The sequence below is a fragment of the Arachis hypogaea genome, chromosome 3 (assembly GCF_003086295.3).
Source record: "Arachis hypogaea cultivar Tifrunner chromosome 3, arahy.Tifrunner.gnm2.J5K5, whole genome shotgun sequence".
NCBI classification, from domain to species: domain Eukaryota; kingdom Viridiplantae; phylum Streptophyta; class Magnoliopsida; order Fabales; family Fabaceae; genus Arachis; species Arachis hypogaea.
Window position 1 is genome coordinate 117103643 of NC_092038.1, and position 27291 is coordinate 117130933.

Genomic DNA, 27291 nt, shown 5'->3' on the forward strand with positions numbered 1-27291 from the left:
ATAACTGTTATCTTTGCTAATTGAACTGAACTTCAATAATCCCAACCTTTTCTTAGGAAATAAATAGGATTCGAAGGTCAACTAATTAGTCCCTTGACTTTCCTTTGCTTTAGCAAAGGTTAACTAAGTGGAATTAAGATTCAACTTTCATTATTATTGATAAGAATAACTAAGTCTGGACTTCCAATTTCTCATACCTTGCCAAAGGGTTTGCTTTCAGTATTTATTTATTTTAATTGCCATTTAAATTATCTGCCATATTCATTCCTCACTCTCAACCCCAAAATACACTTTTTCATAACCAATAATAAGAACATACCTCCCTGCAATTCCTTGAGAAGACGACCCGAGATTTAAATACTCAGTTATCAATTTATTTAGGGGTTTGTTACTTGTGACAACCAAAACGTTTGTACGAAGAGATTTTTGTTGGTTCAGAATCTATACTTACAACGCAACTTTATAAAATTCTTTACTAGCAAAAATCCTAACGTCAAAATGGCGCCATTGCCGGGGAATTGCAAACGTGTGCCTTATTATTGGTTATTGTAAATATTTTTTTATAAAGAAAAAAATATATTTTTTCTTTTACTTGTTTATTTGTTTTCTCTCTTCCCTCTTATTTCTGATAACTACTATGAATTCTCACCCCTCTCTCTTTGAGTTTGGTTCTAACTTTGTTGAAGGAAATAGAAACCACAGCAAGAATATGCATCAAGGTCAGACCAATTAAGGATGGATGGAGCCAAGAGGATCTAATCAACCCTTTAGGCAACAACACCCTCCAAGATATCATGGACAACGACCATTCTACAATGCATACCCAGCTGAAAGATTTGGTGGACCACCTAGTAGCTACCAACAAGCCCCACCCTGTGCTCAGAGACCATTCTCTCGACATAACTTCGAACCACCACACTCACAAGCTTCTTTTCACCATTCACTACCACATGATCCTATCCACCCCAACACCAATCCAATTACTCCCAAGAACCACCACTCCCCCATACACCATGCCCATATCCATCAAAGCCAGAATCACAGGTTCGCCTCGAAGAATCAATAAACCAATTTAATGCAACCCTTCATCAACTGGAGCAAGCAATAAATCAATTATCTTCCAGACGTTCGGACACTCAACAGAATCCAATGGCTTCATGTGGAGAATCTAATAAAGAATGTGTTGTGGAGAAGACACGAGAAGCTCCAGTGGACAGCATAAAGCCTAACTTCGTACTGGGACAAGTAGAGGATGCTGTCATTTTAGAAGAGGAAGAGTTGGTTGAAGATTTAGGAGATGCCAAACCTCCATGGGAACACAAAGTCATGGAAGACTCCGTCAAGGATGCTACAATTGACGCTGAGGAGGATTTTGCACCGCCTCCAATGCAAATATCTTATGAAGAACTGGACGGAATAACCCAGGACGCAGGTTTCCTTGATGATAATGATCACGAGTCCTGTTCTCTTAGCAACGAACTTGCATCCGCAAGTGAATTCTTTGAGACAGAAGAATCTTCCCCGAGTGAATATGAAGATGATGCTGAGGTAGATTTTTCTCAACCTCCAATATATGACTTGAGCGATAACGAGGGAGAAATTGAAGACTCTGATCAAGATATGGTTGAAGTGGAAGAAATTTGCAATAAAGTGGAGAAATTCACAGAAGAGCACAAGGGAGTAAAACTTACAGAACCACTGGAACCACCTATCCCGAGGCCACTACCACCCAATACAAGCTTCAAGTGGGTAAAATCCTTAGCTTTTATCTTTATTTTTCCACTTGAATATGGTTTACTTGAAACAGATGGCCAGCTTAGAGCTCTTTGCGGCTTTAAGAGGAAAAGGGAAATGGCTCATACTCAGAGCTGGTGCACAAGGTTCAATAAGGTTCCTCACTTCAACTCGAAGCGCACGGATTGGTATCATGCTCAATTGAATGGATCACGGAGAACGTTTGGTCACCATGGTAAGAATATACTTTTTAAACCGCCCGAATGGAATCATGTAGATCAAGACAGAGGCGGATTTAAAAGCAAAGCTTGGGATCATGGATCCTATCCTAACATTCGTCATCCCGGGAGCCTGAAAATTTGTTTGAAGTTGCTCAGAAGCTTTACATGCCTAGTTTGGGACCCCGGAGGCTATTGGCATTCCAAGCATTGGTGGAGATTTCTGGATGAATTTAAACATAAGCCGCCATAACAGGAAGCTCAACCAATGTCCAACTTAAGGACTTTAACTAAAAGTGCTAGGTGGGAGACAACCCACCATGGTATGATCGTTTCTTTTTCATTTTTATCTAGTTTTATTTGTTTTCGAGTTTTATTATATTTCATTGTATTGAACCTGGAATTTTGCATAACATTCATATTAGCATTGCATTCTGCATACTGCATTATTAAAAAAAAAAAAGCACGCACGCGACGCGGCAGCGTCGCTGACGAGTCCGCGTCACATGTGCGTTGTGAAGAAGAGAAATCGAACAGAGAGTCACGCGAGAGCGTGGCTGGAGGCGTGCCAGTGGCACAAATCGTCCCACGCGACCGCGTCGCTGACGCATCCGCGTCACATGGGAATAATGGCCTCCCACGCAACCGCGTGACCCACGCGGCCGCGTGCCCTGATTTTCGACGTACAAAGGGTGCACAACGAATTATTGTGCGAGAGTGGTGCTGGATTGGTGTTGGACGCACAATCTCTATCACGTGACCGCGTCACCGACGCGTCCGCGTCAGTCCCATCTCAAGCCCACTCATGCGATCGCATGCCCCACGCGATCGCGTCACCCCAAATTTGGCAAAAATAAAAATTCGAATAGAGAGTTGTGCGAGCGCGAGGCTGCCCTCGCGCCAGTAGCATAACCTGAGTCACGCGTCCGCGTGACCGACGCGATCGCGTCGATTAATTTAAGCGCCAGTCGTGCGACCGCATCCCCCACGCGTCCGCGTCGCTTGCGCCGCACAACTTTTTCAACGCAGCCAAATATCTTATCTTCTCTTCCCTATACCTAATTCTTTTCTTCCTTTCTTATTTCTTTTCTTCCTTCTTCTTCCTTTTCTTACTTTCTTCTTCTCATCTTTTTCACCTCCATTCTATTTTATTTAATTTATTTGCATACTTTCTTCCATTGCATTTTAATTTTGTGCATCTTTTTAATTTCTTTTCTAAATTTATTAATTTTTCCATTGGTGTTACTTGTTCATATTCAACTGTTGTGTCTTTTCTGGTATTATTTTGGTACTCAGTGACTTGTTTTACACTGTTGGGTAATATTGTTTAAGTCAATGCTATTCTTTTATGATATTTGTATTAATTTTGCATTGACATGAATTTATATTATCTTGCACTCTCTTTCCCATTGTTGCAAATTTTTGCACTCTTGCTTTGCCATGTACTTCTACTATTTTCTCACTTGCATGTTGTAGCTACCATGTAATTGAGACCCTTATTATCTGGCATTAACACCCATATTTTATTTATTTTCTATGTTTATTTTTGGGTTACTTTTCTTCTTTTCCCTCTTCTTTCAGGATGACCACTACGAAGGGAGAGGAAAAGCTTCTTAATGGGAAGACAAACAAGTCCACCTGCACAATCTTTGAAGAAAGGCATCAGTTGGAGTAGCCATCCACTTGTTCATCTTAGCATGCACTGAGGACGGTGCAATATTTAAGTGTGGGGAGGTCGATACCAATCTCCAGGGTTAGTACTTTCTTGTCTCAACACCAATGTTTAAATTTTCTTTGTAGCTAGTTGTTGCATTTGCATATTTATTTGATTTTGTGCATATTTTACCACTTGGTTGAAGAAATATTTTCTTTTTCAAGAAATTTTATAGTATTTCACTAATTTAAATTGAAAAATTTGTGTTAAACTTGTTTTGAAGTTGTATTTGGAATATGGTTTTTGAGCCAAAGAACACAAAACCAGTGAAATTTTGAGCTTAATTGTATGGTTATATTATTTAACCATAATATTTTATTCTTGTGTGTTTTCTTTTCTATAATTGTAATCTTTGCTTTGTTCCATTCTATATGTCCAATATTTAATATATTTACATGCTTGCATATGATTGAGGCCATTGGTTGATTCTAGCTCACTTATCCCAAAATTAGCCTACCTTTTACATCACCCTTGTTAGCCCCCTTGAGCCTTTAATTCCCTCTTATTCTATAAACCACAACACTAGCCTTAAGCAGAAAAAACAAAATAAAAATCCCAAGTTGAATCCTTGGTTAGCTTAAGATAGAGATTATGTAATTGTTTAAGTGTGGGAAACCTATTGGGAACATGGATGATAAAAACAAAAGGTAGGAAGTTGAAAAGAATGAAATAATTCAAAATAAAAATTTTGGGAAGCATGCTCATGTGAAATCAAAATAATTGAATTACCATGTGCATTAAAAAAAAATTTAATTCAGTATTTGAATAAAGGGGATACAAAAGAATTCCCCAAATGCAAAATAAAGCAATGCACATGGGACAAAATTAAAACTAATGCATGAGCATGTAACATCAAAAGTGGGAAAAATATGGGAGAATAGGTAAAGAAGCTTTGCTTTACAAAGTATGTATGTTAGGTGAGATCTTAGACTAATCAAGGATTCACTTAATTAGCTCACTTAGCCTTATATATACCCTTACCTTTACCTTAACCCCATTACAACCCTGAAAAGACCTCATGATGTTTGCATTGGTATGCTAAATATTTGTTGATTGATTAGATGAAGAACAAAGTTTTAGAAAGCATGACTAGAGAAGAGTAGAGTGATTACCCTATACACTAGAGAGATTTGAGCACATATACACTACTAGTGAGGGTTCAGTGCTTAATTCTATGTTCCCTGCTTTCATGAGCTATCTTCTTACAAGTTTACTTGTCTTTATTTTATATGATTTGAATTAGTGAAATCTGATTTATGTTTGTCTTGGAGAACTTATTTATTTTTAACCAAGTAGGTAGAAACATTTTTGCATGTTGTTGCATTCATATAGATAGGTTGCATTTCATACATCCTACCATTCCTCTTCATCTTTATAGTTTCTCTTGAGCTTAGCATGAGGACATGCTATTGTTTAAGTGTGGGGAGGTTGATAAACCACTATTCTATGGTTTATCTTGTGCTTAATTGAGTGGATTTTATCAACTCTTTACCCACTTATTCATACTATTTGCATAGTTTTACATTTACCTTCCTAATTATGTGCTTTGATTGAAAACATGCTTTTTTGGCCTTAAGTTCCCTATGTTTAATCCTCTCTTATTACCATTAGATGCCTTGATATGTGTGTTAAGTGTTTTCAGATATTATAGGGTAGGAATGGCTCAGAGGATGAAAAGGAAGAATGCAAAAATGGAAGGATTACAATAAGTTGGAGAAACTGCTAAGCTGTCCAGCCTGACCTCTTCGCACTCAAATGGCTATAACTTTAGCTACAGAGATCCAAACGATGAGGTTCCAGTTGCGTTGGAAAGCTAACGTCTGGGACTTCAATTTGATATATAATATGCCATAGTTTCCGTGATGCTAGGCGACACGAACGCATGATTCACAAGGACGCGTCGCATCTGCGAACTTCAACCCGCGCGGCCGCGTGGGCGACGCCTCCGCGTCACTTGGCCGTGACCTGTACGGACCAGAAAGCGCTGGAAGAGACTTCTGGGCTGTTTCTGACCCAGTTTTTGGCCCAGAGAATACAGATTAGAGGCTATAAAGTGGGGGAATGCATCCATTCATCAGGATGCTTTCATAATTCACTTTCCATGATTTAGATTTAGTTTTGAGAGAGGTTCTCTCCTCTCTCTCTTAAGGATTAGGATTTAGTTTTAGGATTTTATTTGCTTCAAGGATTATCTTTTTACCAGGTTCAATGTTCTTTTGCTTGACAGTTATCTCTTATTTTCAGATACCATTAATGCTTGCTTGTATTAGTTATGTTGCCTATTTGGCTTATGCTACATTCATGTTATGATTTTCTTATTTAATGTTACTTGAGATATTTCAGTTCAATATTGCTCTTTTTATTCATGTTATTGATCATTCCCAATCTGAAGATATTCTTATTCCGGTAGATTTAATTTCCTTCCCTTTTGGTCTTGGTTAAGAAATCAGTAACTCAGGAGTTATCTTAGCTCAACATAATTGCTAACTGTTATCTTGCTAATTGAACTGAACTTCAATAATCCCAACCTTTTCTTAGGAAATAAATAGGATTCGAAGGTCTAACTAATTAGTCCCTTGACTTTCCTTTGCTTTAGCAAAGGTTAACTAAGTGGAATTAAGATTCAACTTTCATTATTATTGATAAGAATAATTAAGTCTGGACTTCCAATTTCTCATACCTTGCCAAAAGTTTGCTTTATAGTATTTATTTATTTTAATTGTCAGTCAAATTACTTGTCATACTTCTTCCTTAATTCCAAACCCCCAATTTTACCTTTTTCATAGCCAATAATAAGAACATACCTCCCTGCAAATCCTTGAGAAGACGACCCGAGGTTTGAATACTCGGTTATCAATTTCAAAGGGGTTTGTTACTTGTGACAACCAAAATGTTTGCACGAAGGGATTTCTGTTGGTTTAGAATCTATATCTACAATGCGACTGTTTTTGTAAAATTCTTTACTAGCAAAAATCCTAACGTCAAAAATCCCTGCATAAAAAAAAAGAGGCGTGGGACGCGACCGGATCACTCATGCGATCGCGTCAGTTGCGATAAAACACCTCCCACACGTCCGCGTCAATCACGTGGTCGCGTGACCTGGAAATCGGCGTAAAAGATCCAACGCCCAGAAAGTTGGGCTGGAATCGTGCGGCCATTGTGCGTTTCGCACAAAACACCCACGCGATCGCGTCCCTGACGCAATCGCGTCACATGCACCTACACTAATGCCACGCGACAGCGTGAGGGACGCGATCGTGTCGCGCGGATTGCACACCACCCCAAAGGAGACAGAGAGTTGCGCTGACACGACGCTGGAATCATGAGTTTAGCACAATTTCAAGCGACGCGATCGCATGCCTCATGCGATCGCGTCACCCCCTCTTGTATCCGCTCTATGCGATCGCGCGACCCAAGTGATCGCGTCAACCCCATTTCACCCCAGCCACGCGACTGCGTGCTCCACGCGATCGCATGGATTCAAATTATAACCCCCTGTCACGCGAACCCTATCAGTCGCGCCCCCCCCCCCGAAACCCTTTCCCTCCTCTCTTCCTCTCCACCACCCAGCCACCACCCAGCCACCACCACCCTCAACCCCCGTCCCAAACCTTTCCCCCCATTCCCCCTAACCTTACCGAAGCCCCTGCTCCCTAACCAGCCGCCACCGCCGCCCTGTCTCCCTCCTCCGCCGCGACAGCCGCCACCACCGCCACCCCCAGCCGCCTCTCTGCCCCAATCTCCTTCATTAGCCTACCAGGTTCCGCATCACGTCACCCTTCTATCCATTCGTAGTTGCTTCATATTTTTCTATTTTTGTTCATATTTAGGCTAGTTAGATATGCATGTTGTAGTGGATTCTAGGTTGTTAGGTAGCCTAGGATGTGGTTAGTGGATTTAGGTCCGATAATTGCGCTGTTCGTGTTTCTTGCTTTATGCTTTTCGCAATTCTGCTGTTTTTGTGATATTGCTATTGTTCATATGCTATGATTTTTTGTTTCATGCTGCTTTTTGCATTGCCTTTTTCATGTTCATACCCCTTATATGTGATTGCCGCTATGTTTATTTTTGATTCATATGAACTATTCTGCTGCTGTTTATTTTCCGGGATAGTCCAATTTTAGCCGAACTGCTGCCCAATTTTCTGTAAAATATTTCCATTCTTGTCTTGGTTTTGGCATTTTCAACTGTGCTTTCCTTAAGCTTTCACCAAACCAATCCATGAATTCCAGGGCACGCATTCTTATTCTCTTTGATCTCCTGGTTCTTAAATTGCATTATTGATGTTTGATTCCAATTTTTGCCATTTCTATCTCTATTTGAATCATCATCAACCTATTTGCCTATTTGTTTTCCTATTTTTATTATATCCTGGTTTTCTGTTTTTCAGGATGTCAGATTCCCAGAGAAAGGGAAAAGGAAAGGCTACCACTGGCAAACGTAAGAGAGGAGATTCATCTATGTCTATCATAGATCTGATGCATGATGTCTCCTGGCAGGAAAAACACTTTACTACCCAGGAGAAGGCTGACTAGCTACTCCCTGCTACTGATCCCATCAAGTTTGCAAACCGATACTGCGAGTTGAAATATCTGGCGTTTGCAACCTCCAGGAACCTATACTTAGAGCGGACTCTGAAAATCCCAAATGAACTCCAGCAATACACCTCTGATCAGATCAAAGAAAGAGGCTGGTTCTTCCTGGAGAGAAACCTTACAGAGTTCAATGCATCTTGGGTAAGGGAATTTTACTGCAATTACTTCATCACTTCCCTGGATGAAGTGAACCTAAGAGGCAAGCAGATACTGGTCACTGAAGAGGCCATTGAGGACATTCTGCAGCTCCCACCCAAGTCTGATCAGCCTGATGGTTACAAAATGGCTAAGGAGGACATGCGTTTCTTGAGATTTGATTGGGATGCTGTCAAGGCAAGAATTGCCCTTGACCCGACTGTTCCGTGGAAAATGGGTCAGGATACCACCATGCCTAAGGGAATCAAGCGGATTTACTTAAATGATGAGGCTCAACTATGGCACCAGATCTTGAGCAACTATGTTATGCTGAGTACCCATGAGACCGTGATACCGGCCGCTATGATCACCCTCCTTTGGTGTGTGATGGAGGGTAAGGACCTGTACTTGCCACGCTTTATCCGGTCCTACATGGCTAGGGTCCACGTCCAAGGCACTCTTCCCTTTCCCTATTTGGTTACATAGCTGGGTCGTCGAGCTGACGTGCCTTGAGAGGATGCCGATGAGAGGCCACCGGCTGCAGACTGCAGGAAGATTATTCCTCACAGTAGGAACTTTCTAGCTTTGGGCTACAGACCCCCACCCTTCACTGCTACTGATGAGACAGCCACACCTTTCGCTGGTCCTTCTTCCTCCACAGCTACCCCTGCTACCACTACTGTACCTCCACCTACCTCAGAGCCAGTTTATCACCTAGTGCACCGCTTGTTTCAGCAGCTAGACAGGATGGAGCGCTGCAACCGGCGCCAGTATGAGAGATCTGAGTGTCGCAGCCGGCGACGTTATGAGCACCTGAAGCTGTTGATACGATCTAGCAGCGACATCCCCTCCGAGCCTGACACTCCATTAGAGCCATCTGAGGATGAGGCGGATGAGCACGAGGAGGAGACCCATCCTCAGAGAGAGGCTCCGCAGGCAGGCTCAGAGCAGACTGCACCCCACCAGGAGGACCTACCTCAGATTCAGGCTGCAGATCCCGAGATCCCTATACAGTCAGCACCTCCTTTGTAGCAGCCGGATCCTCAGACCACCACCACAGAGACTCCAGCTACCCATCCTTCCGAAGCTGACACTCCTTCACACCCAGCCTGAGTGAGCATCGAGGACGATGCTTTATTTTAAGTGTGGGGAGGTCGCCATCTCTGGCATACTATTTTGGTGAACCACTATAGACCCTTCTTTTTTTTTATTTTGGCTATTTTTCTGTATTTTTCTCTTTATTTTTATTTTTATTTTCTGAGTACTTATACATTGCTACTTTCATATATTTTTACTCTATTTCTGCATTTTGCACTTTAGTTCATATTTTAGCCATTTAGTTTAGTTTGTAGTTCTAACTTATTAGCTATAGAGTATGTGGATTAATTAGTATAGTTTACCCTTTTGGCATATAATAGTTTAATTTGATCAAAATAAAAGGAGTAGACTAGGAAATTTAAACAAGATCAAAACAATCCACACATTTTGTATATAAAGTATTACATCATGTAGTTAAGTTAACAACATTTCATCAAGGAGGAACACTAAAACTTTAGCCATCCAATATATTTTACATTGAGAATAATGGGAATTTTTAACTAAACCTCCATGACATATATGAATGATATATGATTTATGAGTTTGAGAACATACAGCCTGTGAGTTTTGAGCTTAATTGTATGGTTACATTTAAAGCATAATATTTTATTCCTGTGTGCTCCATCCTTCTTTTTTATTCTGGTGTTCTTTGCTTTGTTTCAATCTATATGTCCGAATATAGAATATAATTACATACCACGAGAGTGATTGAGGCCTTGTTTGATTTTAACTCACTTATCCCAACTAAAGCCTACCTTTTACATCACCCTTGTCAGCCTCCTTGAGCTTTAATCCCATTGTCTTATAACCACATTACTAGCCTTAAGCAGAAAAAAAATCCCAAGTTGAATCCTTGGTTAGCTTAAGATAGAAATTGTGTAATTGTTTAAGTGTGGGGAAAACTTTATGGGAACATGGATGATAGAAACAAAGGTAGAAGAGTTGAAAAGAATAAAGATGTTTTGGGAAGCATGCTCATGTAAAATTAAAATAATTATTACCATGTGCATTTAAAAAAAATACAAATTAAAGCAAGTGCACATGGAGCAAAAAATAAAAATAAAATATGAGTATGTAATATCAAAAGTGGGGAAAATATGGGAAAACAGGTAAAGAAGCTTTACTTTAGGAATTATGTATGTTAGGTGAGATCTTGGATTAATTAAGGATTCACTTATTAGCTCACTTAGCCTTATACATATACCCTTACCTTTACCTTGGCCCCATTACAACCTTAATTAAAGACCTCATGATTTTTGGTATGTCTATATTTTATAATTGTTGATTGGTTAGATGAAGAACAAAGTTATAGAAAGCAAGGATAAAAAGAAGAATAGAGTGATTAACCCAATAAACACTGAGTGATTAGAGAGTAAACACAAAATCCAGTGAGGGTTCAATAACTCATTAACATATATCTATGTTTAATTTGTTAATTGTCTTGCAAGTTTATAAAATATTTTTCTTCCCATCTCAAGTGTAAAAGTGCTTTAACATTATCTAAGGTTGGCTATGTATATATGATCCCTTGAGAATGTGAATTGATTTAACTACATGTAAGATTTATATATGAGTGAATAAAATTAGAATTGTATTTAGATTAGAATTGCATTGCATGGCATTCAACCACTTCAACCTTACTTTTTACCTTGGATATAGCATGAGGACATGCTATTACTTAAGTGTGGGGAGGTTGATAAACCCATATTTTGTGATATATTTTGTGCTTAGTTTGAGTGATTTATTCAATCCTTCACACACTTATTCATATTAATTGCGTGGTTTTACTTTCCCTTCCTTATTATGTGATGTATGTGAAAAACATGTTTCCTATGCTTTAAAATTAATTATTTTAATTACCTTTATTTCCATTCAATGCCATGATTAGTGTGTTGAGTAGTTTCAGATCTTCTAAGGCAGGAATGACTTAAAGGATGGAAAAGGAAACATACAAAAATGGAAGGAAAGCGTAAATAAGAGTTTTGGAGAAACTGGCATCCACGCGATCACATGGATGACGCGACCACGTGCCAAGAGCGAAGAAGCAGCGACGTGGCCGCATGACTAACGCGACCGCGTGACCCACGCGGACGCGTGACAGAGGCCACGCACCAGAAATTGCAGAAAACGCTCATGGCGGATTCTGAAGCCCTTTTTGGCCCAAATCCAAGTCCAGAAGGCATAGACCAGAGGTTATGAAGTGTGAGAATGCATCCATTCAGAGACTCTCGAATTTTTAGTCACTTTCCATGATTTAAGTTTAGTGGGAGAGAGGTTCTCTCCTCTCTCTCTTTAGGATTAGGATTTAAGACTTCTCTTAATTTTAGGAGCGACTCTCAATCCCAGGTTTAATGTTCTTTTACTTTACATTTATCTCTTATTTTTAGATACTTGAATTCTTATATTAGTTATGTTGCCTATTTGGCTTATGCCACATTCATGATGATTTTCTTATTTAATGATATTTGAGGTATTTCAGTTTAATATTGCTTTCTTTTGTTTATGCTATTGATTATTCCCAATCTGAAGACATTTTTATTCCAGCAGATTTAATTTCTTTTCTTTTTGGTCTTGGTTAAGAAATCAGTAACTCAGGAGTTATCTTAGCTCAATATAATTGATAACTATTATCTTTGCTAATTGAACTGAACTTCAATAATCCCAACCTTTTCTTAGGAAATAAATAGGATTCGAAGGTCAACTAATTAGTCCCTTGACTTTCCTTTGCTTTAGCAAAGTTTAACTAAGTGGAATTAAGATTCAACTTTCATTATTATTGATAAGAATAACTAAGTCTAGACTTCCAATTTCTCATACCTTGCCAAAGGGTTTGCTTTACAGTATTTATTTATTTTAATTGCCATTTAAATTATCTGCCATATTTATTCCTCACTCTCAACCCCAAAATACACTTTTTCATAACCAACAATAAGAACATACCTCCCTGCAATTCCTTGAGAAAATGACCCGAGTTTTAAATACTCGGTTATCAATTTATTTAGGGGTTTGTTACTTGTGACAACCAAAACGTTTGTACGAAGGGATTTCTGTTGGTTCAGAATCTATACTTACAACGTAACTTTATAAAATTCTTTACTAGCAAAAATCCTAACGTCACCTTCTCATCCATTAAGACCATATGCAACAGACTTTGAGAAGGATCCAAAGCAGGATTCTTGTGGTATCACAACTTCACAACTTTAACATGCACTTTCCATGATTCTCTCCACGGAGTGATTTTGTCTACCAGATCAACACGGTTATTCATTCCCAAAATATGAAAGATAAGAACACCAAAATTAGAAAATATACACAGAAGAACTCAAAACTAAGATGAGAAGATAAACACATGAGTTGGAGTTATAAACTCCCAAATTTAACAAAAACTAAAGCTTACAATGTAAGCTTCACATATAGGACAGAGATAGACTAATAGGCATATATAGATTGATATGGCTGAACACATTATTTAGGAAGATATCACAAGTTACCAAATACTCATGGGAAAAGAGCAAAAAACAATATGGGAAGAGACCTGTTGCAAATTACCAAATACCTACCATATATAGTTGATTTGACAATTCACAATAAAGAAAAAAGAGAATTTCATCAGTCAACTATACTAAACACTACAGTTAACTTCAGTCCAACAGCAGAAAGAAAATTATATAATTTATAATCAGCCAACCCCCCCAAGAAGTAAATTATTTCACAGAAACACCAACAGCACAAACATAGGAGAGAACCATTGATTTACAAAAAAAAGTAACAATCACTATGATTAAATCAGAAACCAAATAACTCAAAATTAAATGATAGATCTAGAAAACAGCAACAATTAACACAAAAAAGAAATTGAAACTGGAGAAGGAATCGAGAAACAGATTGAACAGGGGCGAATGGAACCATAGCCCACATATACCTCTTGAACTGCGGTGGCAACATCTTCTATCCAAAACCGAGAAATCAAGATGGAGAATGAGGTATGCTCCACAGAGGGAGACAGAGCAACCCTGGGGAGAAGGAACAGACACAAAGAATAGAACAACACCCTCATGGTGGAATCGAATCGAATGGCAGAGATAGCCATAGCTTCTCTGCATGTGACCAGAACCGAGGAGGGAAGCCGAAATCTTAGTCGAGGATGGGGGTGCGGCGATCATCCGACGAATGGAGATTTGGTTAGGGATAGAGGAAACCGTGTGAGGCAGAAACGTCTTTTAGGATCCCTAATCACCCAAAAGTGATGAACTTGATGAAAAGAAATTAGAATGACCTCACTTTAATTAACTTTAGCATTTAATTGAGATGATTATATTAATAAAAACAAATAAATGCAACCAAGTGTTTTTTTGACTCGTAGAAAAAAAATAAAATCAATAATTTTATATATTTTAGTTTTTTATTTTATGAAAAATCAATGTATTAAAAAAATACTTTAAATTGAATTTTTAAAAAAATAAAATTCTGGTTCATCTATTAAAATAGCTACATTTTAAGTAAAAAAAATAAAACAAAATCAATTGAGATTTGGATAAATTCATAAGAATAATATATAAAATAGTTATAATATATTTTATTTGAAAAAAATAATATCAAATTTAAAAAAGTAAATAATTAAGTTTTTTTAATAAAATTTCATATTTTCATAAAGATATAGGGCCCGCTTGCAAAACTTTAGAAGTACTTTTTTTTAACTTTTAATTTATGAAAAGTAGTAATATTAATGTCTGATACAATTTTAAAAATCAAATTGCAACTTTCTAAGAAGCAATTTAGAAGCTTATAAACAAAATTAAAAAAAATGACTTCTCTCATAATACATTTAATTTTCATCAGATTTATATAAAATAAGCACTTTTAGAGTTAAAAATCCAAACACAAAATAACCTATTTATAAGTTACTTTTAATAGAGTCATTTATCATTTAAGTTATTTTATCAAAAAGAAAAGTTCGTTACCCAAACTGGGTCATAGTCAATTAACTTTTTGATAGTCGCTAAAATAACTGTATTTAAAAACTGACTTTTTTTAAACAAAAAAAATCAAAATAAAATATGAACCATCAATTCTATTCATTAAACAGGAGGATATATCTTAAATGAGAACAACAATTATGTACTTATAGAATATGCCATATTTGTATAGACCATTTGATTATATTACAGAATGATCAAAGATTAATATAAAAGAAGAATATTGATAAATGTAATAGATACATAATATCTTAGTGCATAATTAAGTAGTTTAAATAACAATACTATAACAATATCTAAAATTGTACAAAATTATTTTGAACCAAAACAAAATATTTAAAATATTAGACATCAAATTAGATTTTTTACTAAATATTAAAACCAAAATAATAAAAAAAATAGAGGACAGAAGCCACCAAGAATAATTGATACATACATTATAAAAAAGTTACCTAAATATATTTCTTAGAAATAACAAAATAAAATAAAATTGTATAGACCGAGTGTAATTACGATTAAAATAATTTTTTTGTTTATAACATTAAAAAGAAACTTACATTGGTATCATATAACCTTTCTTGCTATAAGAAGATAAATAATTAATTTTGATTAATAAGATGGAAATATTTTATTTTTATAAATAAATTAACAATATAATTTCTTTCTATTTTTTTAGAAAAAATAATATCAGAATTAAAAAACCAAAACAGTGAAGACGAAAACAGGTTTAGAAGTAAAAGGACCAGAAGAGTGCACCTAATTGATTGCTTGCAAATCTTCTATTTGAGACTCTATGGGAAAATTCTTAACCTGCAATGAATGACAAGGAACCAAACACCGAAGAAACAGAGGCTGTACACAACATTTGGTAGCGCAGAGAGAAGCAAATCGGGAAATAAAAATAAAGGGGATTGGGTTCAATTTGATGATTACCTGATCAACTAAATCCGCAAGAAAAGGGGCTTGCGTGAAGGAATCGCAAGAAAAGACAGCTGACAACGAAAGCAAAGAGCAGCACATGCACCCTTCCTGAGGAGAAAGCCACGCTGGAGAAGAACGTCCAGCTTGGATGTGTGCGGGCCTGAAACGTAGATAGCTCTCCACATCAGAGATGAAACCACGCGCATGCTAATATATAGTAATATATCCTATATTTATAAATCGTATGAATATTCTTCTTTCATAACATCCTTTGATTTTCAATTAATAGAATCTAACAGTCCATAAAAAATGGTGCACCTAGTGCACACAACATGGTTGAGACGATTTTACACATACCCTAGAGAAACTGTCCATCTATAAAGAAAACTTACATCAAAATAAAACTATAAATTACACAGATAAGATTAAAATGTATACAAAGAAACTATATTATATCTTATCAAAAGCTTCCGTAAATACAACATTTTCGGTACTGACAGGATCAACTAATTCATCACCACAAACTAAAATCTTAAGACCATTTCTATTCCTAACTCGGGAAACAACTACATAAAGTTGACCGTGACAAAACACAGGACGACGCAAGAACAAACCGACTGTTGATAATGTCTGACCCTGGCTTTTGTTTATTGTCATCGCAAACGACAGAGAAACCGGGAACTGATGGCGTTGGAATTTAAACGGTATAACTGTATCACTGGGAATCATATTCATTCTACTGATAAAAACTTTATCCCCAACATTGCTACCAGAAACAATATCTGCACCGATCACATTTCTCCCTAAATCTCGCACAACAAGTCGGGTACCATTACACAAACCCCCAGCTGGATCAATATTCCTCAACAAAATAATAGGAACACCTATTTTCAACTTCAATGAATGATTAGGTAGACCAGAACACCTAATCTGATTCAAGAATTCAACATTTATCCAATCAACATCAACATCAGAATAGACATCACTACCACATATCGAATCAGCACTGAGATAATTTTTCTCCTGCCCGGGCAACAAGTCAACTATATAATTATTTATCTCTTCAACATTGTCGACAGTCGGAGCCAAAATTGTCCTATCCTGGAAAAAACTTGGATCACGAAAATTCTGAACCAAATTCGGATAGATTGTATTTATAATATCTTTCACTGGATTTTCCAAGATAGGAATTATTAAATTAGAAGGAATATCAACAAAAATTTTATCATTGACCATTGTTCCACACCGACCTTCACCGATTTGAAGTATCCAATCTGAAAATGACCTTAACTCCTGAGGAGTTGATTGTTCCAATCCCATTGTTAACCTCATATTTTTTGTCAGACAGTAAACTTCACAAAATTTCCAGAGGACAGAAGAATTTATCGAAGCCATCACAATCTCAGCACGAGAATCTTTCGGAATAACTGGCAAGACTTGCCTGAAATCACCACCGAGAACGACCACCTTTCCACCAAAAGGTAAATCTTTATTCATATCAGAGACCGAAACCATTATATCACGTAATGTCCTATCGAGTGCTTCAAAAGCCAACTTGTTAGTCATTGGTGCCTCATCCCAAATAATCAAATCAGGCAATCGGACTACCTCATCTTTTGCACTATCCTTCTTAATCCGACAAACAGTATCTTCAGTCAGCTCAACAGGAATATTGAACATAGAGTGAGCCATCTTACCACTAGGTAACAATAGAGAAGCAATACCACTAGAAGCAACGTTTATAACAATCCTTTTCTCAGATCGCAATCTAGCCGACAAAACCCTGTATAAAAAAGTTTTTCCAGTGCCACCAAACCCATAAACAAAAAAGAATCCGTGCCTCTTATTCAAAACGCAATCAATAATTTTATCGTAGACCACCCTCTGTTCTTTATTTAACTTTAAGACGTTTGCATCATGCTCACGAGTCAAAGAAACAATGTCATACTGCAACTCACACAGCAGCATCAAGTTGCTAAATTGAGACACTAAAGAGTTATTAGGAACTGGCATACCGGTATAATTTCTCAATGATTTTCCATTACTCTGCAATAGTTTCTCAATCTCTAACAAACAAAATGTTTGCAACTCGTCCTGACTCATCGTTAGATCTACATTTAACAATAATTAATAAATATTAGCACGATAATATAATTTCTGCACTGTTTAAGTTCATGTGTGTCTGCTTGTCATATAATAAAATCACCATGAACAAAATTCTTACCAGGATATTGCAGCTCATGCCTTCTGCGATAAAGAATATCATCAGACAAATAGGCCCAAGTTTGTTCCCAAACTGACAGAGGCCTTCCCATGGAACCAAATAACAACAACATCACAAAAAACCTCCTTAGCTGTGCAGCGGACGCTACCTCGGCAACTTTCTTAATAGCAGAAACATACTCTTTATCATCTATCAAGAATCCCATGGCAGAACATGCCTCCTGAAATGTATCATAAGTAACACCATTCACAGTTCTTATACTTCGAAAACTGGTACAACCTCTCTACACATTCAAAAGCATCCGCATATAGAAAAGTTCACCAGATGACGGATGAGCAAAACTCAATCTTCCAATTAAGAATCCCCTCTATCTCGGCTTCCACTCCCTACTATTCGAACAATAGACAAATTTTCCTGGATATTCAACATATGTTAAAGACCGCCCATCCGGGAACCGTCTGTTCGCCATCATCCAACCCGTAAACATCGTCACCAAATCTTTGTTGCGCAAATAAACATGAGTGGTGATATCAGCATCATCGAATACAACATGCTACTGGTTCGAAAGGTGAAAAGTCAACCTCTGTACTGACGGCCATCTATGATGAATATCATAAGCAAAAATTCTCCACATAGATTCAGACGGTGATAAATAACGACAGTCATAATACTGCTTGATCTCATCAACTACCTAAGAAGATTCCCTAACATAATATGTTTCTCCAACAGTTGTAGTGACCCGATCCAGACCCTTATTGATATACTTAAAAAGATACTTGATGACGTTTGACTTGTTACAGAACTTAAGATTTATGTGAGCTTGATATTTCATTAACAGCAGTGGATTATAAGGCACAACAAATCTGTTGTCAATATCAACGTCATTGATCTTCACTGTCACACCCATATCACGACGTCTATAAATCAGATAGCCATCTTCATCAAAGCACGTTTGATCAACAAATCTTTTCGGATAAAATTTTGAGCACTTACCATCTTTCATGCAAGGAAAACTCGGTCTAAGAAGACCGCAAGGACCATGGATCATGTACTTGGTGACGACATTATAAAGAGATGGAAATTTCTGTGGATTAGGTAGTTCAGCACAGATGAATTCATCAACAATTTCAACACTTTGTAAGTTGCTTTCCCCGTTAAGCCATAGTAAAATGTGTGCATGCGGTAGACCTCTTTTTTGGAACTCAATAGTATACATACCTAAAAAAATACAAAAAACATCATAAAGAAGCCAGACAACTACATCTACAAAAACAACAGACATAAATTGAAATGCTAAGCAAGAAAGGAACATACCTGCATTAAGTGGACCAAAAAATACACCTTCCTTGAGATCGCTTAGCAGGAATTTCAACTTAGCATGAAAAACCCAGCAAGAAATATCAGGACGATCAGCGATGGGAATTCGCTCTCGCTCCGTGAACCGCTGAAATTCAGGCCAATTTGGATTACACGTAATAGTAAGAAATAAATCTGGATAGCCAAAATGTTTACAGATTTCCATCACATCCTAACAACGATTAAACATATAACGTCTACCACCAGTGAACAAAGAAGGCAAGATGACTCGTGTCCCAATTGAAGAAGCTTCGTCGTCACCACGACGCATAGCCTCTTCTATTCCTTGAAGCACTTCTCCTCTAATTGTACTTTGCTTCATCCTAATCTCATACAACCTCTGGGACTCTATCATCATGAAACAGTCAACAACAAATTGTTGAAATAATCGCCTACACTTGTGAATAATTCCATCTTCTTGCTCCCTAATTTGCAAATGAAAACATATGAATTCCCTGAGAGAAACCCTTGTTCTTCTTCCAGGGACATATCCCTCCTGTTGACCTCGATATGGAATATTCAACTGGTAACCATCCTCGCCATATGGAAACAACAACGGATATTGTAAAGGCCAATACAGAGCATGAGTTTCATAGATACGTTGCAACTGACCAGCAGTAGATCGAACAATAATGTCACGACCATGATCCGACGAATCAAAATCTCCAACAATCAGAGCAGCAACTTCATCACAAGAGGGAGTATTGTAATTTCTTCGATCAACCTTCCTATGCGAATACAACTTCAAAGAGAATATCTCGGATGGATGACACTGATAGAATTCTCTGACTCTTCGAAATGACTGTGCTATGACATTATGAGTATCGATCATTTGCAATAACTCAATTATCAATTCTTTATCCATCTCAGATGTCTGCCTAAAACAAATATACATTAACCACAAAAATATATTTAAAACCACACAGGATACAATTTCAATATGTTTTGATAAATCATTATCAACCAGGAATGATTAATAACACATTATAACGGGAATAAAACACAATATAACTATGCAATGACAGATATAAACGTGTTTTTCAATGCAAATAACATTAAAACATCAAGGAGATAGAATAAAAAAAATTAACAACAAAACTTTAAACACACATACCGAAAGATTTCTTGCCTATGCATTATCTCATACTGAGTGTCGTATATATATAATTGCGCAAATTTAGGCTTCTGACTAGGATCTGGGAGCAAACTTCCAATCCGATGATAATTTTGACCAGTTATTATAAACTGCGGTGGACCACTCCCATCATTCACTGAATCCAATACCTTACCACCAAGAGACGTGAAGACAAACATACTATTATAGGATCAAATATTTTTTTGGAAATACAAACTCTTCCTATCATGTCCACTAATCAAATTATATAACAGATCTGGAGGCTTTCGAAGATAAGGTAATTGAATTTTCCCTTTTGAGCAACAAACAGTAAAAACATGTCGACTAATTATAGAATCTCTTTCAACACATTCTGATAACCAAAAACACGCCCAACAGATTGAGCATTCATAGTTAGGATCACCAACATCAAGACAACCTGGTAAAGATAAACCAGAAAAAAACATGCATAAGAATAAAAAAATTTTTATCTGAATTAGATGCCATGAAAGAGATTGAACATAAAAATGAATAAACCATTAGCTTATTGATATAATATATAATAAATACTTGACTCGTTTAAATTTTGTAAGAAGAATATATAGGAAAACACTATTTCTATTTTACACTGCCTGAATAATATCTCATCATGGAAGCAGAATAGAATCTTTTAAAACTAACTAAATAAGATTTTAATTTGAGTATTATTGAATAATAGATGATTTAAGAAAGAGAGCGTACCTTGTATCTCACTTTGCCAGAATAGCGGATGATCAATAACAGAAGCAACTTGACTTAATGAATTTATCGAAGGATCATATATTTCTGATTGGTCTATATCATCCATTTTAATTTAAATTAATAGAAATTTATGTAAATATATATTTAACAACCAAATATAAAAAAAATTCATGATGAAATAAGAAATGAATTGATTATTTAATAATCAGCATAAAAATTGAACATTAAAAATGTAATAAACTACAAAAACCAATCTGAAGTAACATTGATTTATTAAAAAACAAAATGTAGATAAAGCATAATGCATATTCAAAAAGAGTTTGTTTTCTTTTTTAATGTTTTTTTTATCTTAAACAGGGCTTAAAGCCCAAAAACAAAAAACACACTAAACATGAGTGGTTCTGTAGAACTCCACTCCACGCTCATCAGCTTCCACCAAGAGCACCATCATAGCTGGGACTTCTTCAAACAAGGTGATTCCTTTTCCCATTCCTTGCTCATATTTGGCTAAAGCATCGGCACATTGATTCGCCTCTCTGAAGATGTGCCGAATCACCACCTTCTGTGGTTTTGTCAGCAACTGCTTGATCAACCTCACTAGGGAAGCTCCAATGTGAGTCTCAGCCGCGGTACTTCGGATGAGATTAATAGCACAACTCGAGTCAAATTCAACTTCCAGGTAGGGGATATGCAAATCTACTGCTAATTTCATTCCTATAAAGAAACCCCAAAGCTCAGCTATAGTGATTGTACATTTTCCAATATTCATACTGAAACCAGCGACGAATCGTCCTCTGAAATCTCTGATTATGCCTCCGCTTGCTCCTTTGCTATCAGGTTGAAACACAGAACCATCAACGTTAAGCTTGGCCCATCCTCTTTTCGGCGGCTTCCACCCAATCCATACTGTTCTGGTAAGACGAAGTGCTCTTCTACTCTATTCTGTGATATCTAGAATGTGGTTGTAGTTCTCTGCCAAATTTTGAATCTTGTGATGCATCTGATTATTCTGGGTAATTAAGTTGTTAAACACTAATTCATTCCTGCATTGCCAAGCTAGGTTACAGGTTGTCACAAAAGTAATGGTCCACGGAGTACCATTCTGGGTTGGAGTATGTTTACCCAAGTTATTTTTAAGCCATTCTGAATAGGAAAGGCTAAAAAATTCTTGTTGTAAACTACTATTGACAATGTTGTTCCAAACAGTGAGGATAAAAGGGCAATCACGCAGTGTATGGAGCAAAGTCTCTTCTTCTCCTTGGCATCTTGGGCAGTTACCATCTTCAGTAAGTCCTCTCCTTCTTCTTTTATGATTTATCAACAATGCCTCATGAGTGAGTAGCCAGCAAAAAGATCTAAGTCTTTGTGGTAATTTGGCTTTCCAAATCTGTTTGTATAGAGACTGCTCCTCTCTATCTTCAATATAAAAAGTTTCATAGGCTGATTTTATAGAAAACACGCCATTTGGGTAGGACATCCAACTGATGGAGTATTCCCCGATTTACAAATTAGGAGCTTTGATTGTATGTAGAATATATATGACTTCCTCGGGTAGAACACGATTTAGTGCTTCCCAATCCCAGTCTCCATTTTCGTTGACATAGTCTACAACATTTTCATTGAGTTTGTCCTCTTCCAGATTAGTTAATGTAACCTCTTTCAGATTAGTAAACCCCGGGATCCATTTCTCCTTCCAAAAAAGGGCTTTATTCCCATCTCCTAGTCTTCAGATGAGATTGGTTTTGAACTTCTCCCAAACCTTGTTAATTCCGAGCCAGGCATTTGAGTTACTTGATCTATGTTGAATCTTTAGTAAGATATCTTCACCGCAGCCGTATTTGGCTCTCATGACTTTCACCCAGAGCTTATCTCTGTTGTGAATTAGACTCCAGGCGAGTTTCATGAGAAAGAGTGAGTTTGAATCTTGAGCCTTCCTCAAACCCAACCCGCCTTTCTCTTTGGGCTTGCATATATTATCCCAATTTAGCAAGTGAATTTTTCTTTCCCCTTCATTGCTTCCCCATAGAAAGTCTCTACAAATCTTGTCAATTTTTTGACACACTGCTGCTGGGATCTTCATGGTCTGCATGCAATAGCTTGGAATCGTTGCAAGAACCGATTGTATGAGTGTCCATCTTCCTGCTAAAGAGAGAGTCTTCCTGTTCCAACTAGACAGCTTGCTTTGCATCTTATCAATGATAAGCTGAAAGTGTTGTTTGTTACACCGTTCGTGAATGAGTGGAACTCCCAAATACTTTCCTAAGTTGACTATGAGGTTGATTCCTAGCTCCTGACTCAAATGATGTCTAGTGTTATGGTTGACGTTACTAGAGAAGAACACACAAGACTTTCCAAGATTGACCTTTTGACCCGAGCAACCGCAAAAAAGGGAGAGAGCATTCTTGATGATCCGAACTTGCTTCATATCCGCTTTAGCAAAAAGTACTAGGTGGTCTGCAAAACAGAGATGAGAAATTTTAGGTCCACCCCTTGAAAGCATGATAGGTTCCCATTTTTTTCATGAATTAATTTATTTATCAAGTGAGATAAGCGTTCAATACAAAGAACAAAAATAGGGGGATAAGGGATCTCCCTGTCGTATTCCTCTGGTAGGCCTGAAGGTTTCTGAAGGAGAGCCATTCCAAAGAATATTCATGGAAGTCGTTGATATGCAATAGTTGATGACTTTAATGATGTTGTCTGGTATACCGGCGTCCTTAAGAGTGTCCATTATGAACGCCCAATTTAGCCTATCATAGGCTTTTTCGAAGTCAATTTTTATAGCCATAAAACCCTTCCCATGCTTTTTGTTTCTCATAGTGTGAACCACCTCTTGGGCGACTAAAATATTATCTGCGCTTACCCTGCCAAGCACAAAACTAGATTGGGTGTTAGAGATAAGTGTGGGCATAAATTTTTTCAGTTTTGAAGCAATAATTTTAGTTACAAACTTATAACAGACGTTACAAAGACTAATCGGCCTAAAATGCCCAAAATTTTCCGATGAAGGAATCTTAGGAATTAAGGCAATTAGAGTTTTGTTAACTTCTGCAATATTGTTTGGTTCACTAAACACTCCCTTCACCCGTGTTGTGAGAGAGGTAGCCACCACATCCCATGCTTGTTGATAAAATTTTGCTGGGAGGCCGTCACTTTCGGGTGCCTTCCAGCTTCCCAAAGAAAAGACAGCATTCTTAATTTCCTCGTTCGTCACCTCTCTTGCAATTTCTTCATAGTCCCTATCCTGCAATCTAGGAAACTGGTTAGAGATACCAAAGGGATTAGAGACAAAATCAGAGCAATAAAGAGTCTTGAAGAAATTGACACCCCAATTTTTTAAAGTTTCTGCATCATCCACCCAATCTCCTTCTTCACTTTTAAGCGCGGTTATTCTATTTCTCTTCCTCCTCCCGTTAGCTTTTAAGTGAAAGTATTTTGAGTTCTTGTCCCCGAAGAGAATGGTGTCACATCTAGACATTTGCTGCCAATATGTTTCCTCCTGAATCGCTATGAGCTCATACTCCTTCCACAATTCTTTTTGTAATTTATCCAAAAAGGGATTGTGATTAAAAGAATGCTTATTGTTGATGCCTTCTAGTCTTGATAGGATGCGTTGTTTTTTGTTGAAAATGTTTCCAAAGACCTCTTTGTTCCATATCTTTGCCTTCTCAATGAAACCTGTTATATTATGTAAGAAATCGCTTTCTTCCAACCAGCTCTTTTTAACCAAATTGTTGTAGTCTTCATGTAAAACCCAAGGAGCAAGGAATTTGAAAGGTTTAGTTCCTTTATCCCTGTAGGCCAAACAAAAATCCAACAAAATGGGCAAATGATCTGACTTCAGCTTGGGTAAGTGCTTAATACCCACATCTGAAAAAACATCAGAAAACTTAACGTTACTTAAGAAACGGTCAAGTCTTCTCTTTGTGTTACCCCTTTGCCAAGTGAAAGGGGGTCCAATAAAGCCTAAATCTTTAAGATCACAATAAATTAAACAATCGTTAAATTTATCAGTGTCGAGAGATAGGTTAGAAGATCCTCCTGTGTCATTTAGGGAGAGAATAGAGTTGAAGTCCCCTCCTAGGCACCAAGGACCACTTAAATTAGTGGCAATATCTTTTAACTTAGTCCAAAGCTCGTTCCGTTCTCCCACCCTTGGACTTCCATAAACCGCTGTATAGAACCAAGGATCACTATTTTGCCACTAGACTTCAAGGTGAATAAATTGCCTATGAATGAGCAACGGCTTAATATTCCAAGAATTTTGTTTCCAGAGACACCAAATACCCCCGGAATATCCTTCTGCATCACTAATGCACCAAGAGTCAAACCCCAATTTCCTAATAATTGATTCAGCTTTCGAACCTGAGACATGGGTTTCCAACAAAACACAGAAATCAGTTTTATATCTGATCCTAAGGTCATTAATAATAGATTTGAAGCCTTTAGCCGAGGCTCCTCGACAATTCCAAATTAAAATATTCATGGATAACAATAAAACAAGAAAAAATTAAAGTCATGGAGATATAGAAAACCAAAACTCCCTAGTTTAGAGAATGTCAGTCTAGGCTTCCATGTCCTTTGGTTCCTCAGCCTTTCCAGCTGCATTTCCATTAATAGCAGATTCTTCAATTTTATACATATCAATAGCCATTTTATTAGCTTCACTGCTCATGTTCCCATCTTCTAGTTGTTTATCCTTTGAATATTCATTGCCTTGTGTTGAAATTCCTCCACCCATGATTTTTGCAATAAGAGCATCTGATACTGCATTGCCAGAACCATTTGTAGAAATATAGTTTCCTTCTTTGTGGCTTAGGTAGACTTCCTTGGCCATTCTATTGAACTGCCTCCAGTATTCCTGATGTCTTTGTTCTTGATCTTTTTTGTTGGTTTCATGTGAGTGTTGGTTGGCTTCCGCAATAATGATAGCTTTCTGTTTGTTTTTATTATTGCTCCACGAAATCAAATTATCCTGGTTCTGTTTTTTGGGAATTTCTGAGTCCTTTCCTTTTGTGTTCTTGTTTGGAGAGTTTGATTTTAGTGCTCCTTTTTGGCTTTGATTTTTGGTGTCCAGCCTGTCATGAGACTGATTTGCTTTAGGAAACCTCTCTTTCTTCTGTACTCTACTCTTTTGACTCGCCTAATTGATGTTTCCTTTACTTTCTTCTCTTGCCTGGTCTTCCTCCACTCCTTGTAGAGCGTCAAATCTGGTATTAAAGTTGCCTTTTTTATTCTCTCCATTTATATTTCCTGATCCTTGCTTGTATCTTCTTGGAGGCCTTTTGACAACCATCCATGGGCCATAAGGACTTTCCTCATAAATATCATATTTTATTCCTGAAATTTCGGCTCCTGATTGTTGTTTGTTTTTATTGTTAGTATTACTACCCTCTGATTCTGTTAATCCCTGAAGATCTGTAACATTAATATCTTTCCTGATTTGGTTACCCTGGTCTTCCCGAGTTGTCTGGTTCTGTGCTGCGGCTGCACCGTTGGTGTTTCGGCCGTTCTGATGTGTTGTTGCTGCCTGATTCTGGCTGTTCTCCATAGCATTCTTCGCTGTTTCAGGGCATCCATCACTCTTGTGTCCATATCTTCCACATTTGAAGCAGATTTGGTGAAGACCTTCGTATTCAAGCCCGAATACTTTCCCCAAAGCTGTGAATGTTGGCACCAATTTTTTCCTCAGATCAATTTCCACGCAAATACGAGCAAATTTACCCCTTGAATGTATAGATGTGTGTTCATCCACTTTTAACATTGTTCCAAGCATCTTTCCTACTTTCTATAGAAAATACCTGTTATACAATTCTGCTGGAAGATTAGGTATTCTTACCCAAACTGCCACTTTTTGGACCTCGCATTCTTAGGGAATAAACAGGGGTCTCCATCTTTGCACTAAAAGGTAGTGATCAGCAATCATCCAGGGACCCTCGAATAAGGCATGAGAATAGTCCTCCTGACTCGAGAAACGAACTAGGAAGTAACCCCCCACAAGATCCATTACTCGAACTGCTTCTTTCTTTGTCCATCTCCTATTTATCCATCTCTCTATTGTTTGAAGATTCAGATTCTTTCCTAGAGGTTTGATGATGAGTGCTTGCTTCCATGGTCTACACCATTCATCATATTCTTCTAGAGAGACATCTATAACTGGGTTGGAAGTGAAGGGAGTCTGCTGGCTCTCCATATGCTCCATGGGGTCTTCATCGGAGATGTAATCTTCAGTGACCATCTCAACAATTTCATACAGGTTTAGCTTATCCAAGCCATCACTCATAAGCCTATCCTTATAAGAAGGTTTAATGCTGGTTGTTGCAATATTATCAACCTGTATCCCTCCCATAGGTGTACCTTTTGATTCCTCCATAGTAATTTCTGGTGCCTCTTCTTCTTGGGTAACCTTCATAGTGTTTTTCGATAGCTCTTTAGCGTTCATTTTTACTTTCTTTGTGCTCCTTT

At 37.5% G+C, this 27291-nt stretch overlaps 1 protein-coding gene across 1 annotated transcript; it reads right to left on the reverse strand.

Annotated features, from left to right (window-relative positions):
- Positions 1-15226: 15226 nt before the first annotated feature.
- Positions 15227-19137, reverse strand: LOC140183554 (uncharacterized). Its single transcript, XM_072232005.1, has 9 exons — positions 18930-19137; positions 18609-18833; positions 18392-18509; positions 18056-18113; positions 17616-17898; positions 15872-17502; positions 15749-15766; positions 15404-15598; positions 15227-15280 (listed from the first exon to the last, which is right to left on the reverse strand). The coding sequence occupies exons 1-9, from the start codon at positions 19135-19137 to the stop codon at positions 15227-15229; spliced, it is 2790 nt and encodes a 929-aa protein (XP_072088106.1).
- Between the last annotated feature and the right edge of the window lie 8154 nt (positions 19138-27291).